The sequence below is a fragment of the Scaptodrosophila lebanonensis genome, unplaced genomic scaffold (assembly GCF_003285725.1).
Source record: "Scaptodrosophila lebanonensis strain 11010-0011.00,11010-0021.00 unplaced genomic scaffold, SlebRS2 tig00000168-arrow-arrow-pilon, whole genome shotgun sequence".
Classification (NCBI taxonomy): domain Eukaryota; kingdom Metazoa; phylum Arthropoda; class Insecta; order Diptera; family Drosophilidae; genus Scaptodrosophila; species Scaptodrosophila lebanonensis.
In genome coordinates this window covers 442865-458359 of record NW_022060601.1, presented here as the reverse complement: position 1 = coordinate 458359, position 15495 = coordinate 442865, and the positions used below count along the sequence as shown (strand labels likewise).

The 15495-nt window shown below is 39.0% G+C and overlaps 2 protein-coding genes across 2 annotated transcripts in view; one reads left to right on the top strand and one right to left on the bottom strand.

The window, feature by feature from the left end:
- LOC115629898 (MAP kinase-activating death domain protein) overlaps window positions 1-10255 on the top strand; it is a 55215-nt gene extending 44960 nt beyond the window's left edge. The window contains exons 22-24 of the mRNA XM_030526499.1: window positions 4542-4614; window positions 5324-5370; window positions 6835-10255. Of these exons, the coding sequence (XP_030382359.1) occupies window positions 4542-4614; window positions 5324-5370; window positions 6835-7776 (1062 nt within the window). The 3' untranslated portion in view covers window positions 7777-10255. The remainder of the gene's footprint in view (window positions 1-4541; window positions 4615-5323; window positions 5371-6834) is intronic.
- A 1024-nt stretch (window positions 10256-11279) lies between these two features.
- Window positions 11280-13216, bottom strand: LOC115629901 (probable cytochrome P450 4s3). Its single transcript, XM_030526501.1, has 4 exons — window positions 12881-13216; window positions 12363-12816; window positions 11611-12299; window positions 11280-11540 (listed from the first exon to the last, which is right to left on the bottom strand). Exons 1-4 carry the CDS (start codon window positions 13029-13031, stop codon window positions 11383-11385), a joined length of 1452 nt encoding a protein of 483 aa, XP_030382361.1. The 5' UTR covers window positions 13032-13216; the 3' UTR covers window positions 11280-11382.
- Between the last annotated feature and the right edge of the window lie 2279 nt (window positions 13217-15495).

The following is a 15495-nucleotide window of genomic DNA, read 5'->3' as shown; positions in this document are numbered from 1 at the left end:
ATAAACTTTGTGGCCTAGGTACAGATCAGCAGCATAAGCGAGGATTTTCTAAAATCTTAGTGGATGCAACGTCTGCACTGAACGTGTCATTCTTCAAGCTGCACGCCGCGATTAAAAGGCTCGTCGAAATCAGCTCGCAATTTCTCGTTCTCGCTCCCTTTCACAAAGTAAGGTTCAAAAAACCATATTCTGCTTTGCTGCCCACCGAACTAGTACCACACTATATGTGCGGGTGTTTTGTTTGTTGGTACATTCGTTTTCGCAAACGTTACCATGCCAATCATTGGATAGATTTTCTTAGACATTCGACCTGTTGGTTGATGTCAAACGGCCCCATCGATCGTCACAGAAACATCGCTACAACCACGAGGCATTGCACGACAAACGTGCGGGCCGACGATAGTGCCGCACATCACTAACGACGATGTAACTCACTAACATAACACACACATGTCTCCTTCCGATGTAACATCATCTATCATCGAGAGCAAACTAGCTGCCACTAAGAACGAATTCGCTTACATGCTAAACCGTGGTATTTGCCGTCCCTCTAGTTAGCAGTTGGGCAAGCACTGGTCTTGGCCAACACATTGTTCGAAAAGCCAACACGAATGTGCACCGTGGCGATTATAGAGCACTAAACGCAAAGACAGTGCCTGATCGCTACCCATTACCAATCGTTCATGACGTCACAAACATATTCTACAACAAAAACATATTCCCAGTCACCTACTAGCAGCGAGCATTCCAGTCGACCCAAAGACATTCTGAACAGTGTTAGAACGTCTTCGGCATAACAATTGATGCAAATGGATTTCTTCCATTTCTGCTGTCAACTGAAACAAATCTTAATGCTGTAAGAAGTAAAAGCAAAGTGCAATTGCTGATAAAAGAATCTAAGTTGATCTTGCCAGCGCTACCTAATTAACATTTCTTGCCCCAATTGCAAAACTCTCTGCATGGGATCACAAACATATCTACGCATTCTGTTAGAAATTGGATAAAACTCCGCAAGAATGAGGAAGGCACCTGGAACATGGCAAAAATGTTTGCCAGAGACAATGAAGTTGCGAATTTACTCTCACGCATTAACGCTATTACCGAAAAAACGTATAACAAAACCTTGATAAACTTAAGAAAGATTGCATTGCACAATGCGTCGTCTTTTCTTTACTGCGACTTTAATACAGGCACAGCTCGACCATTGATACGGAGAGCTACACGATGTAAAATTCAACGCCACAACAAGAAAGCAACTGGGAGCTACGGACTAACAGAACGACTTTTTGATCAGATATACATCGACATCATTGAACCATTGCCGACCTCACAAGGAAATCGATCCTTGCCCTCTAGTCGTGCTTGGATTACGTACCACTTAGAAGGAATACTTAGCAGCCAGCCCAGCCAAAATGCTTCTTCCTGTTGAGTTTGCCACGCCAGGCAAGAACGAGGCAAAGAAACGGAATTCAAAAAGTTAACTGTAGAGAAAATTGAGTCCCTCAAAGAAAGCAGCACTTCCTGCCATAGCACAAGGAAAACTTTCCTGTAGCCCGACATCAACAAAGCAAGAAGCGAATTTGTTCGTATGGAACGCACTCACACTTCTTGGGAAGGGTCCAAAGGATGTAAGCAGAAAGAATAAATTCTTCAAAGTTCGCTTGGCGAAGACAGATGCATACATCTCCATCGACCGGCTAAGAAATGCATTTTAAGACAAAGCAAAGAAGTTGTCCACAGAATGCTGCCAACAAAAAGAATCATTTTTTCCATCTTAAGCCAAAGAAAACGGTCTCGTGTGATGAGCATTGTCTCACTTGTGTGAACTTCTACTACTTCGTGTAGTGATAATTATATTACGTACATAATCACGTATTTAAAATCTGTGGCACTTGGGTTATTGAGGCGAATAGCAACCTTGTCATAGTACATACATACATACATATGTATATGCTTATAAGTACCACGCCCACAAAACAAGAACACACCATGAGAACAGTAACACCAAATTCTAGAATGTTCTGTTCACGGTTTCGAATTGCTTTAGTTTTATATCTAAATTGTGAATTTAAAAACAGAACAGGACAAAAACGTAGCTATCTTAGAGACAAACGAACATACATACACACATAAAATACATACATATTGTGTTTTTGGAAATGTTCAACATGTGCTTGGATAACAGTTCAAAGTTTTAAGTTGGTTTCTGAAGTCCAAGTAGCACCAGAACAACCCAAACCGCTTTTCTTTTTATTAATAAGTATTTATTATTTTGCTTGAGTAGATTAATTTTAGAGCAAACATTAAATGAAAATTGTAGTAGTAGCTAAGTAATAATAATAAAAAACAACTAATGCGGAACTGAAACTCCTAGCAAGAAATACATCACACCCTCCCCCTTCCCTTACCAAAACAAACCATAAAATCCACCACTACAACAAATAGTTTTGATCGCCTTACCTAGTACATTCATCTATTGAGCTTAGTTTTGAACGTTAATCTACTCGTACATGCTACAACTGGCTAACAATTTCCCTCTATCTCTCTCGTTCCTTTCTTCGTATCTCACAACTTATATTGCTTAGTCTGTCAGAGTCTCTGTTTTTCTGTATAGTTGTATTACTTTATTATTCCTTATTTTGATTTTCTGTTTTTCTACAATATCTTAAATAAAAAACAAAGTAGAAAAAGTAAAGGTAAACATTGTGCTGCCTCGCTTGAGCATTCACAGGCATTATAATTAATCATTTTTTCATACGCTTGTCCCATGAACATCTTGTTATTGCGATACGTACGCTTTCTAAATCCTGCTGTACCCTATCGTTCACATACGCCTCTAAGGCCACAGCTTCTACGGCTTGATGGCTTATTACGTCAGAAGACATTCGCGACCCATCGTCTTTCCACACAAAATCATAAAAATTGCCTGCGGCATGTTTTCTATGTTTCAAGTTCCAAAAATATTGCTAATACGCGTGACATTGTCCTTGCTACTCCGCTCCCGCCTCATCCCACCGTTCCACTTTCTGCGCTCGTTGTAAGCCTTTGTGCTGTCAAATTCATGCTGAGGCACAAGTCCTTAGACTCTGATATGTACGAGGAAATCCGTTACGTTTTCGTGTCATGTGCATGTAGTGACGAAAGCTCCCGTAAATGATCACTACGCAGCTATTAGTATTCACACACATACACAAACTACACTTTCGTTTAATAGTTATTTTCTGTTAGTAAAAAACTATCGCAAAAAAAAAAACCACAATAATGAAAGCAATATTCCAACACTGAAATACTTTGAACGACCATCTCACAAGTGCTAATTAGAAATTAAAAACATATATATATATATATATATATATATATATATATATATATATATATATATATATATATGTAATATATATATATATATATATATATATATATATATATATATATATATATATATATATATATATATATATATATATATATATAAAGAGAGAGAGAGAAAGCTGTATATACTAAACAAACAAAAAGTTATTCAACAATAAACTTCATTTATTAACATATTAATATTTTGCTGCATTTTTCTAACGTTTTAATTTTGTTCATTTCCAACGAGTTCTTTTCTACGTACATACTATTTATTTAGATTCTTGAGTTTAATTTAAAACCCAGTTACAAACAAAACGCCCAGTCTCTAGTTCCTTATTTCCTGCTGTGTAATTTTCTTTTTCTCGAATACTCATACTTTTCCCGTTTTTTTGTAGTCATGCGAATCCATATGTAAAGATATATGATGTACATATGTTTGGATGTATGTATGTGTGTATTCTTTCTGCGCGTTGTGTGTGTGCCATTGTTGCACTTTGCAAACGTTTGCGCACTGTTTGTTTGCTTGCTTCCCCGTTGCTCTTTTGCTTGCTACGTGTATGTTGCTTTGTGGATCGAATTCGCATTTAAGTTTTTAGTTGGTTGGCCGATTTAACTATCTATTGCATGCCTGCCGCCTGCAAGTGGTTCCGTTTGGTGGTGCGTTAATGGGGGCGATTATCTTAGAAACTGCAACTGAGCAATCAATAAATACATACATACAAAGTATAATAATACTAATACTCCCACTAAGTGCTCGTCGAATCCATCAACGCGCTGCCTGCTGGAGGATTTCAGTTGTGACTTTTTGTTTCGGATTGCTTTTGCTTGGTACCTGTAAGTTGGACATCTTTGACGTTAGTTCCATACACCACAATACAAAAATACCAAAAAATTCTGTAAAGAGAACAAAACCTTGCCAGATTCTGCCTACATACATATACATACTTGTACATGTGATTTACTATACTAACTAATTACTATTCGCGTATACTCTAATTTATGACTTTATTTGATTTCGTCGTCTGCCTTTAGTTGTATTTTTACATTACGTTGTCGACTCCTTGGTTGTGTGCCGTTCTGTTAGTCAACGCGCTAAGCCTTGAGGCCTACGCTGCTTGCTAGCAAAGATTCCTTTACAGAATTTTTGAGTGCTAATTTATTGTTTGTGTTCTGCCCCATTATTTCAGTTCTTCGTGCGTTTGGATCATATACGCAAGTGCTTCACGCAAAAAGGCGGCATATTCGTACTGGAGGAATACAGTAAGTACCCAAAGGATACACAAACTACTTAGTTTTATGCGAATATATGTAACATATAGAAGCAGACATGAAAGACCACCATAGTATACAAACATACATCTCATTCCGCTATTAGTGGTTCTCCATTTCCAAAGCCATTTCCATTGGCTTTTCATACCACTTTGCGTAAAAAGGTTTGTGCAAAGTGTGTAACAGGCAGAAGGAAGCACCTCCCACCCGTAAAGTATATATATTCTTAATTAACATAACGATATAAATCAATCTAAATCTTTCCGCCCATCTGTCCGCCTGAATGAACGCCTGTATTTCGGAAACGGTTGGGGGCACATTTACCAAACTTGTATGTCCCTAGGCAACACGGGTTTGATTTCGCCCCTTCTTCGTGCTACGGATTCTGTAGGTACATTTGAAAAGCTACAAAAGCCAAACTTTGCACACATTATCTATTTTCAAATATCCACTTCTGTTTTAAATGTAATCTATCAAGCCAGTACTACGCCCACGAACTGCAGCATCAAGTTCGCTCTTCTTCTTTTAGCTTCTGCAATGGACGTATATAACTCAAGAAGTTTGTCTGGGTTCAGGGTATTTCACGGTTGGGCAGGCACATGGGGATAACATACATATACTGAGTTTTCTTAAACACGTTTCTTTATAAGGACGCGTTATTTGAAGCCATTATTAACTATATTGTTTGGTGCACTTTCAGATCCAAAAACACGAAACCTTATACAGCGGAAATACCAGTCGAGTATGGTAAGTATTCTGCTGTTTATTTAGCACAGCATTTCTTTTGCAATGTTTGGTTTTGAAAATCTACTTGTTAATTGAGTATGTAACTATTCTCCAGTTTCATTATTTATTGAATGTTCAGTTAAGTTCAATTGTTAGTAAAATACTCTTGCAACAAGTATACAATGTATATCTAAAATATATATTGTCACTTTAATTTGTAATTCGGATTAAAAATAATTTTTAGGCTTAGAAGTATTAAAATACGGCAATAAATACTTACATATGCATGTATGTATATATAAGTATACACATATACTGAGTACATTAATGATGTAAAGCAATTCATTACAGCATTGTTATGCGGAGAAAGAGCCGTGGAAATTGAACTATGTATTTTCAATCGCCCATTAAATCTTTGAAATCTCGAAAATCTAAGCTGCGTATTTTATACTATTATGTTGTTGCAAGGGTATATACATCGACGATTGTGGGCTTTTCGAAGAATCGCTGTCGCACCTATCCTTACTCATAAAATTATGCATTTGTTTAATAATGATACATATTATGTATATACTATACATACGGATATACACATTATACTCTGGATGCACCATTTAAATTGTATATGAAGTGAAGAATTGTTTGTTGATTTGCATTTTGTTTTTTTTTTTTTGCCGCCACTTTCGTTTTTGTGTCAACATTTTTAACAACAATTACTATTAATACAATGACTGTACATAAATAACTACATGCCTGCCAACTACAACAACAACAACACCACCACCACAAAAACAACAACATCAACATCCATTAAATACACTGATACATCATTATGAACACAAATATGTCCTAAAATATGAAAAATGTAATCTGAAACAAAATCGTAACCGATACCGATGCTTGCACTAAAATCGAATGCCAGGCGCCCGAAATCGTTTTGAGCTTTCATCGAGTGATCTCCATCCGTTTTGCCTACAAGTGCCAACTTAATGGAGATAGTGACCGCAACATCTCAGAGATGCTAATGGGCAGGACGACGCGGGCAATGGAAGGGACGACGGTGACAACAACAACAGTAACAGCAATGTCCGTTCAAGGCTAAGACAAAAGAACTGAAAAATTGCAATTGAATTTAAAAAATGTGCATTAAGTAACTTACTAATTATCCTCCTGTAAATAAAATCAAAAGTTGTGTTTGCTTTCGAGAGCCAACCACATCAACCACACCACCACACATTAAACCAAACCGCTCAAACGCGTTTTGTTTCCTTCTACTTATAACAAAACTTTAAAATAAAATGTAGCTACTTTTGTTTACTGTTTTAATTGCATGTTTTTTTGTTGTTGTTGAACTTTCATCTTTTCCCTGTGTTCGAGTGTACCTAGCCATTCCTTCTATCCTAACGTTCTGCTTATTTTTATGTATGTGCCTCCTTTTCTAAATTGAAAAACATGAAATATACAAATAAAATATACGCTACGCAGTCCGATCAAATATGCTACTCGGTACTCTGCGTCTTCTCGTATGTTGCTGCTGGACAAGACCAAAAGAAGAATCCGGTGGTCATCACGCCTCAAATCCAGGACATTCATGCTCAGCAGAAGCAGCAGCACGCTCAGCAAAAGCAACAGCTCGCAACTCAGGATCAGGCCCAGTCCCAATCGCATTCACCACAAACATCCAGCGCTGCACGTGCTCCATCAACAGCAGCAGCAGCAACAGCAATAGTAACAGTAACAACAGCTCCTAGCACGACCACAATCAGCGGAAAATATCAGCAAACTGTCACCATACGTCATACGCTTCCCATGCAAAAGCCCACTATCACCATGTCCACTGTGCAACCACTCGCCAAGCTCCCTGGCACAGCGTCAATAACGACTACAATGGAAACAGCATCTTCAAACGCTCGCGGTATCAGTGGGCAATTACCACAGCTCCCGCCACGCATTCCCTCACAGCCCTCAACCGAAAGCCTGGTTACCTCGCCCTCGCCCTCGCCTACGCCCACACCACCACCTTCAATCACGCCCAAGGCGCGCGTCCCTCCTCCTGGCCCGCCACCGGCTATACCACCCCGCACTGGAGCCATTGCGCGCAGTGGCTCGGTTCAGGTGCAGTCGTCGTTGGGTCGGGGTAGTGGTGCGGTTGCCACTCGCAGCTTCGTGCGTCAGGCGTCTGCAAATTCGACGCCACCGCAATACACGCCTCAGCCGCCGCCACCGTTCGTCATACCCAAGCGACACAACGCACTGGTGCGGGCCTCAACCGTAACGGCAGCACCGTCGCCGGGCAACGCCCACCACCATAACCCATCCCAGTCGCCGCAGCAGTCGCAGCCGCAGCATCAGCGCAGCAGTTACGGAAGCGTAACGTCGCCCGTTCACTCGAACACAACCTTGGTGCAGAAGCACCACAACCACTGACGAAGAAGTTCCTTTTTTAAGTTTAGTGGTGGGAACGATGGTGGCGGTGGTGGCGGTGGCCGCTCAGGAGATGAACCGAATCCCCGTGAAGTTTGTCGCACCATTTGCATGCCATGGCTGTGAGAGCAGACAGAGAAGCTTGGTTTACCTTGAGCCCAATACAATAGATATGTATGTATGCATATGTACATACATATACCTATCAACACACAAATGTTAGTAAGCTTATGCAAAATAACTGTATTATACTATGCTAACCAAATCATATCATGTCATTGACAAATTGTAAAATTGTTTCCTGCTTAGCTTTAAAATGACGGCCGTACATTGTGGCGCCTCATTTATTTACTAACTACCATGGTTCGCAATCTGCTCAATTTTATACTCTTCTCATGAGCAACTCTGACGTGAGCAAATTGAACAGCTCCAACTCGTAAGGAAGTTGTGAACAATTGCAGCATTTTGGTTAAAAGGACAAATTGCTCCGTAATCGGGGCTGCTCATGAGCCGGAGCATAAGAAATGAACATTCATTGCAAGTTCGAATTGTTAACTACACTGACTATACTTTAATCAACCAAGTGATGTTGAGCTTGAGCCGCTTGTGTGAAATTCCTTGGCCCATTTCCCAGGAAAGGCAGGCACAGCTAACAACAAATATGAATAGAGGAAAATGGAAATCTAGGTGGGGAATGCAACAAACGCAGGAAATAAAACAAAGTATGTAACCTGAAATATCGCCTACTAATTATAATATATCTAATACGAATAATAATATTGTAAAGTTTGTTTAGTTTACATAACCTACCAATTAATGAATGTTTAACCCAAGCAACTTGTAACCTGGGATGAGATTCGTGAGCAGTAGTTATGTGATTTTTCAAGAGGTAAGACCACATCTTTGGAGGAAGAGCCGGCAAAAGGTTACCATAACACTTTCATTCCTAAACAGTGATCATTGATCATACAATTTCATTGACTGTTAATCTTACCAAAAATAGTAGATATTTTGATGAAAATGTGAATGGAAAGTAAAAATGGTTGCTTCTCACCATTCCACGTATTGCTTAGTGTATACTCTTTTCGAAATCCTTCTAGTGAAACATTCGTGACTTGCTGTGTCATCATATACCCAGATGATCATTATATTGGTAAATGTTTCCATATTCGAAAAACCATTCTACTGTTCAGTTTCGAAAGAGTATAAAGGAGCACAAAGTCCAAGGATAGCCAAAATTAAGCACAGTTACCGATATTGGTTTTGCATAATCTGATCGAATTTGGAAAGATTGAAATGGCTGAATATGAATATTAAAAGTAGAAATCTAGTTTCTGAGCGACTCGTCCGAGTTATGCAGGCAAGTAAATATAGTAATACATACATGGATAGTCAATAATTTAAAACTCATTGAAAACAACAATAAACTCAAATAAGCAATTTGTAGAATAGATAATTAAAAGAGTGTTAAGTGAAGAGTTTTCTGTGATGGCATGCTAAGGTAATGGTTGCTCGGAAATTACACGGCTCTGTTCCATGATCGATTGTGTTGGCAGTGGTCGGTAAATAGCGACCAAGTGCCCCGTTGGCAGACTGCTGCTCATGAATCTTGCCGGTCATACTATCTTTGTTGCCGTTGTTGGTATATCTAGGTTTGTTTTACCTATAGCGCTTAAGGAATTGGCAGGGAACACCAACGCAGTTGACAGTTGGGCAGCAATATATAGTATATGAATGTATTTATATATGTAATCCAGCTATTACATGTTGGCATGTAGGTATGCGCGTGTATGTACAAATATGTATGTACCATATGTAAATTGTATTTTTATACCCTTCTCTGGCAACGGACGACCCCAAATCGCTATACCTGTCCGTCTATCTGTCCGCCTGTTTATGTCAATTATTACTCCTCCCACAGCTTTAGAGACATCGCGTTGAATCTTCGCATCGAGGCGCCATTTCGATGGAGACAAATAATAAACCAGATCACAATATCATAGCCGCCAATTATTTCTATATTAAAGTATTACGTATTGAATGATGTAGTTGATTTAAAAACCTATCAGATCTATGTCTTGCTGCACTAACGACTTTGAATAACAAAACGAAAAAACTACCAAGTGTATCAATCATGTACGAGTATGTTTGCAGCATACTACAATAGCATGCAGGAATAAAGTTCTTGTTCTGAGGTCAGCGAAGGGTATATAGCTTCGGCGCAGACGAAGGTAACTTCTTAGCTCGTTATTGTTAAAGCTCTGTGCCCAGGGCGATTAATCGATGGGTCGCAAATTTATATATGTACATTGTGATCCATGATTCGAGACCATTATTATATCCGAGGCACCAACCAATTAATAAATAAACAAACTATTTGCGATCTACATGTACTCGTATGCCCATACCCATATTACCTATTTTAATAAATTGTATTTTCCATAGTTCCAGAACCTAACACAATAAATGACACGATATGTTATGTGAATATAGTTATTTAAACCATAAAAAACATCTGAGTCCCACTTATTCATTCATTGGGAACACGTAGCTTTGGTCGACCCGAAATAATACAGCACCGATAAGAATTAATAAGCTCGGTAAGTGATAATACAAAGTGAAGGTTATTCGTTCAACTGGATTTTTGACGTGCGTGCATGAAGCTATTACAAAACAAGTGGAGAAGCTAATGTCGGGTGTCCCGACTTTGAAATACTCTATACATATGTGTAGAAAAATTATAAAAACTTTCAAAAGGTAAAAAAAAAATGCAAAAACTGTAAAGAAATTATAATATTACAAAAAAATTGGTTTTTCGATCATACTATACATACCTCCTTGGGTATCCGAACTCACGTGTGCCTGTGTGTGCCTGCGTGTGTCTGTGCAAAGCAGCAACAACAACTGCCGCGGGCAGAGCTTGGGCAGAGATTACATGCATGATTTTAACGTCCTCATCGGACAAACTGGCTAATAAATTTTTTGTACATTTCATGTACAGAGTATAATTATAAACCATCCATTAAAGAAGTACCAATTAGGCTAAGTCGTAGATAAAGGCAACGCTAGACGTTCCTGAATTTTGTTTGTGTAGTATAGTGTAGTATACCGGTAGTCGACTATCTGTAAGATTTGAGACAAGAAATGCGAGAGTCGGATTGGGCCCGCCCCACTCCCTAAATACCCTCTAACCAAGTCCCCAAACCTTTTTTATACCCTGTACTGATAGGGTAAAAAGGATATATTGGTTTTGTGCAAAGTATGTAACAGTATAGCAGTAACAGTATCCATAAAGTATATATATTCTTAATTAGCATTACTGGGCGATCGATAGCCATGTCCGTCTGCCTCGATGAACACAGCAGTAGGGGGTTCGCTCTTCTTCTTTTTGCTTTTGCTATGGGTGGACACAACTCAGCGCCGGGTATATACAAGGTGGGTCACTGTCGGGCTTGCTACCACATTCTTGTACCACAAGTTACAGCCCATAGATACTCGTAAGTATATACAAGTACATACATATATGACTGACAATTTATTTACAAATATAAGAAAGACAACAAAGCTGATCGGTGATTTGGGAGTGAAGCTGGGAGACTTGGCTTCAATTTAGTCACGGGAATACATGCGCACCTGAATTCCATTTCCACTTTTCATAACAAGTTCCGCAAGCGGTTTCGGCTCGTATCCCTCGACGGTCACAAACTCAAATTTTCGAACTAAGGCTGACAATGAACACTTGAGCTCGAGCAAGGCAAACTTTTGACCTACGCGGAGTTGTTAAAATCAACATATTATGCCATTATTTCAAAAATTGGTGTATGTCATAACACTTACCTATGCAGTTTCTAGGGCCTGCACTGAAGGCCGCATAGGCAAATGGATGCAGCTTTTGCTCATTGAGATGGAAACGATCGGGGTCGAAGCGTTCGGGATCGGGGAAATACAGCTCGTCGCGATGCACCATATAGATAAGATTGCTTACGGATGCACCTTTAGGAATAGTCAATTTACCGATCTGCAGATCTTCGGTCACTTTACGTGAAAAGAACGGCACGGGGGGATAGAGACGCAACGTCTCCTTAATGACAGCCTCCAGATAAGGCATAGATTCTTTTTCACGGCCTTCCAGCTGCATCGCCTCCTCGTACACACGTTGCTGTACATCTTTATGCTTGGAAAGCAGACTTATCGCAAAGGCAATGGCCGAACTGGTGGTGTCGTGGCCCTCGAACATGAACGTGTCCACCTCTTCGCGTATTTCGATATCGGTTAGCTCCGCGCCCTCCAGTTGCGAAATGAGCAACATGTCGAGAAAGGCGAGGCGTCGCTTGCCATCCACATCGCTTAGGCTATTTATTTTTGATTTTTGCAGCAACTCGCGACGCATCCTAATCACCCGATTAGTCTCATCATGCAGGACATGTAATGCCGCATTTCGCTGACGCCCAGCTTCTGAGAACTTAAATAGCAAGTTGAAACGCTGCCAAAATGAGAAGCTCTGCTTGTGCAGTATGCGGCAGATACTATTTGGGGTTTAAAAAGCGAATGAGCATTGGGAAAGAGGTAATTGGGGGTCTGCTACATACGTTTGCACCGCCTTTACATACTCCGACTCGCTCTGCATCTGGGCGTTCTTTTTGATACCCATGGCTGTTTCACAAATAGCGTCCAGTGCAAAGAGTGATATATAGGGATATATATCAAAAGGTTTGCCGTCCGCATGCCGGCTCAATCGGCTCACCAGTACCTTGCAGTTCTCTTCCATTGGTTCCTTGAACTCGCTCAGTATGCGAAAATGGAAACCAGGCGTAAGCAGTTTCCGTCTTCGATGCCAAGCCTCACCGCCATTTGTAAGCAAGCCCTTGCCTAACCAGGCTTCTAAGAGCTCGTAGTTACGTGATTTGTACAACAGTGTATTGTTGCTCAGTAGCTGTTTAATGTCTTCCGGATCAGTGAAGAACACCATCAAGTCCTTGCCAAACCAAATTCGAAAGACGGGACCATGTTGCTGGCGCAGCTGCTTCAACCATTCTAGTATTTCTGTATACAGGAATATTTAAAATTACAAACTTCAAAGTACCATTATCATGGGCATCACACTTACGACCCTTCTTCACGTTCGCAATAAGTTCACCCACGCTAGGACCAGGCAGCGTCCTTGCAAAGCGTTGCAGACGCAAAAACTGCAAAATTCGTGGCAGTAGGCTCAGAAAAAGCGCCCACAACGCAAAAGCGAACACGGCCAGGGCGTTCATGTTAGTTGGATAACCGCAGAATATAAAATAATCAGGCAATAATGTTCTACATATACACGTACATATGTAAAGCAGTAAACTAAGTGTACTTTATAACAATATGAGGTGATGTTTTATGATATTCTCAAGTTGGCAAAGAATGAGAGCGACGCCAAGACCCGCGCGATGCTTAAGTTCGTAACTGCGCAAACAAACTGTTTACACCGACAAAGCAAAAACGTAAACAACCGTCACAATTCTAGTCTTACTGACCTCCCAATCAAAATAGAGCTGAGAGCGATACTAGTTGCGGCAACTCACCTTGGACTAATAGATACCCTGCGTTCTATTTGGAAATACTATACTTACGAATCGGTACGTTATATGTTTCTGAGGCAATTATGTATAATTTATACTCTTTATTCATAAGAGCAAGAGTATATTGAGAACGAATAATGCGTTTTTAAATGGTTTTTTATTATACAAGATATAAAATAAACAATAATATTGTAATTTACGTGATAAGTTAATGATCTTCTTTTTTAACCTTCTTTGTACAAATTAGGAATACTTTTACTTGTCATTTTCAGCAAATTGTAATTCGCTGTCTGTATTGCATATCCGAGTACATACATACATATGTGCATACTCGTACACGTATGTACATATGCAAGGTAAATACGAGTATAGCACATCTGTGCATGTACACATGTAACGGAGTACATAAACGATCTCTGTTGCAACGCGACTTGCTTGATTCTATACATGTGCTCCACGTCGAAATCGGCGCTCTTTGAACTCTTTGATTTACTCAACTAAGCGTTTGATAAGCTCTTCACTATGAACGGCAGTCCATGTAGTGACGAAAGCCCCGACATAGTGGAAGCACAACACTGATATTACAGCTTATTGTTGCGCTTTCAATGGAGTGCACAAATCGAAGTTGCTTTCGAGTCGATCAAAAGGTATTGAAACACACATTCAGAATTTGGATTTAAATCAAGTTGAGCATAACGGGACTAATCGTGATTTGAATCCTGTAAACCATTTGAGGTCGGCGCTGCTAATTTGTATACCCCTGTACTAGAGATGGGCACGGGCCGGCTATTTTCGGCCCGACACGACACGGCCACGAAATTAACTTTTGGAAACACGTACGCGCACGCACGACGAAAATTTTTCTTAACACGGCCCAACACGAACTTTTTATATATTAAATATAAACATTTAAAAAATATATATATTTATATATATATGTATATAAACATTACAAATTTTTATTCAGAAAGATTATCTTATCAATATTTGAGCTAAGAAGCCGAGTACGTCGCTCATTTAAAATATGTCCAGAAGTGGAAAAAACTCGTTCGCTTGTTGCAGAGCTGACAGGGATATTGAGTATATGCCTTGATAATTGCCGTAGCATTTTACATTTTGTTGTTTTTTTTCAGAATGTTAGCACACAAATTCCTGGATCAACTACACTACTTATATAGTCATCTATTTCAATATCCATTCTTGACCTGTCCAATTTAATTTTTTTTTTTTAATTATTAGTGTCTAAAAATTCAGAAAAGTCGTGTTGACTATTGGGTGCTTCGTTTTCTGATTTTAGTGTTCTTTCGTGTTTCCTCGTGCGTGTTTTGTCGTGCCTTTTTGGCTCAACACGAACACGCACGGCCACGCACGAAATCGGAATTTACAACACGAACACGCGGGCCCACGCGTGGCACGAAGTGCCACGACAAAAAACACGGCCCGTGCCCAACTCTACCCTGTACCCAAAAAGGGTACACTGATAAAAAAGTTGCGTAGTAGAGATGAATATTTTCATATTCAATTTAATATTCGTAAATTTTACCAAAAACATATTCAATTAGTGAATTAGTGAATATGAATAATATTTAAAACAAAGAGTAAAACTTCGTTATTAAAGTGTATCATATTCAATTTAATGAGGAAGCATTTTAAATATTAATATGCACACACTTTAAAAAACAAATACTTAAATTTACTATATTCCATAGTAAATTATAATATTTTTTCCTCAACTTTAATTTGAAGTTTTTTGTAGTCGATTTAAATATACTAGAAATATATTCGATTTCAATTGACTAGAATTCTGAAGTCGGTTTTAAGCGGTGGTGTGATATAAATACAAAGTGTAACCGCTTGACATACAGATATGGTCGTTAGATGTGTGTCAAGTAAGTGTTATTCAATCAGCTGCCCTCCTCACTTTTAATATTAATATTGATCCAAACTATATCCATACTAAAAGGCATAAAAAAACATCAAAAAAAAAATTCATAATGACAAAAGAATTTTAAAATTACTTTCTGCTAAAAATGGGTCTATCAAAAAAAAAAAAAAAATATATATATATATATAGAAATAAAATATGCATCATGGAAATTCAATTTGGAAAAAGAGTTGAAAAAGAAACAGTAGAGTAGACAAAAAAGTATGAAAAACATTTTATAAT

Coding starts and splice junctions, on each gene's coding strand:
- LOC115629901 (XM_030526501.1), bottom strand. CDS start 13,031: ATGAACGCCCTGGCCGTGTTCGCTTTTGCGTTGTGGGCGCTTTTTCTG. Junction 12,817..12,880: donor TGCGAACGTGAAGAAGGGTC/GTAAGTGTGATG, acceptor TCCTGTATACAG/AAATACTAGAATGGTTGAAG. Junction 11,541..11,610: donor AGGCCCTAGAAACTGCATAG/GTAAGTGTTATG, acceptor AACTCCGCGTAG/GTCAAAAGTTTGCCTTGCTC.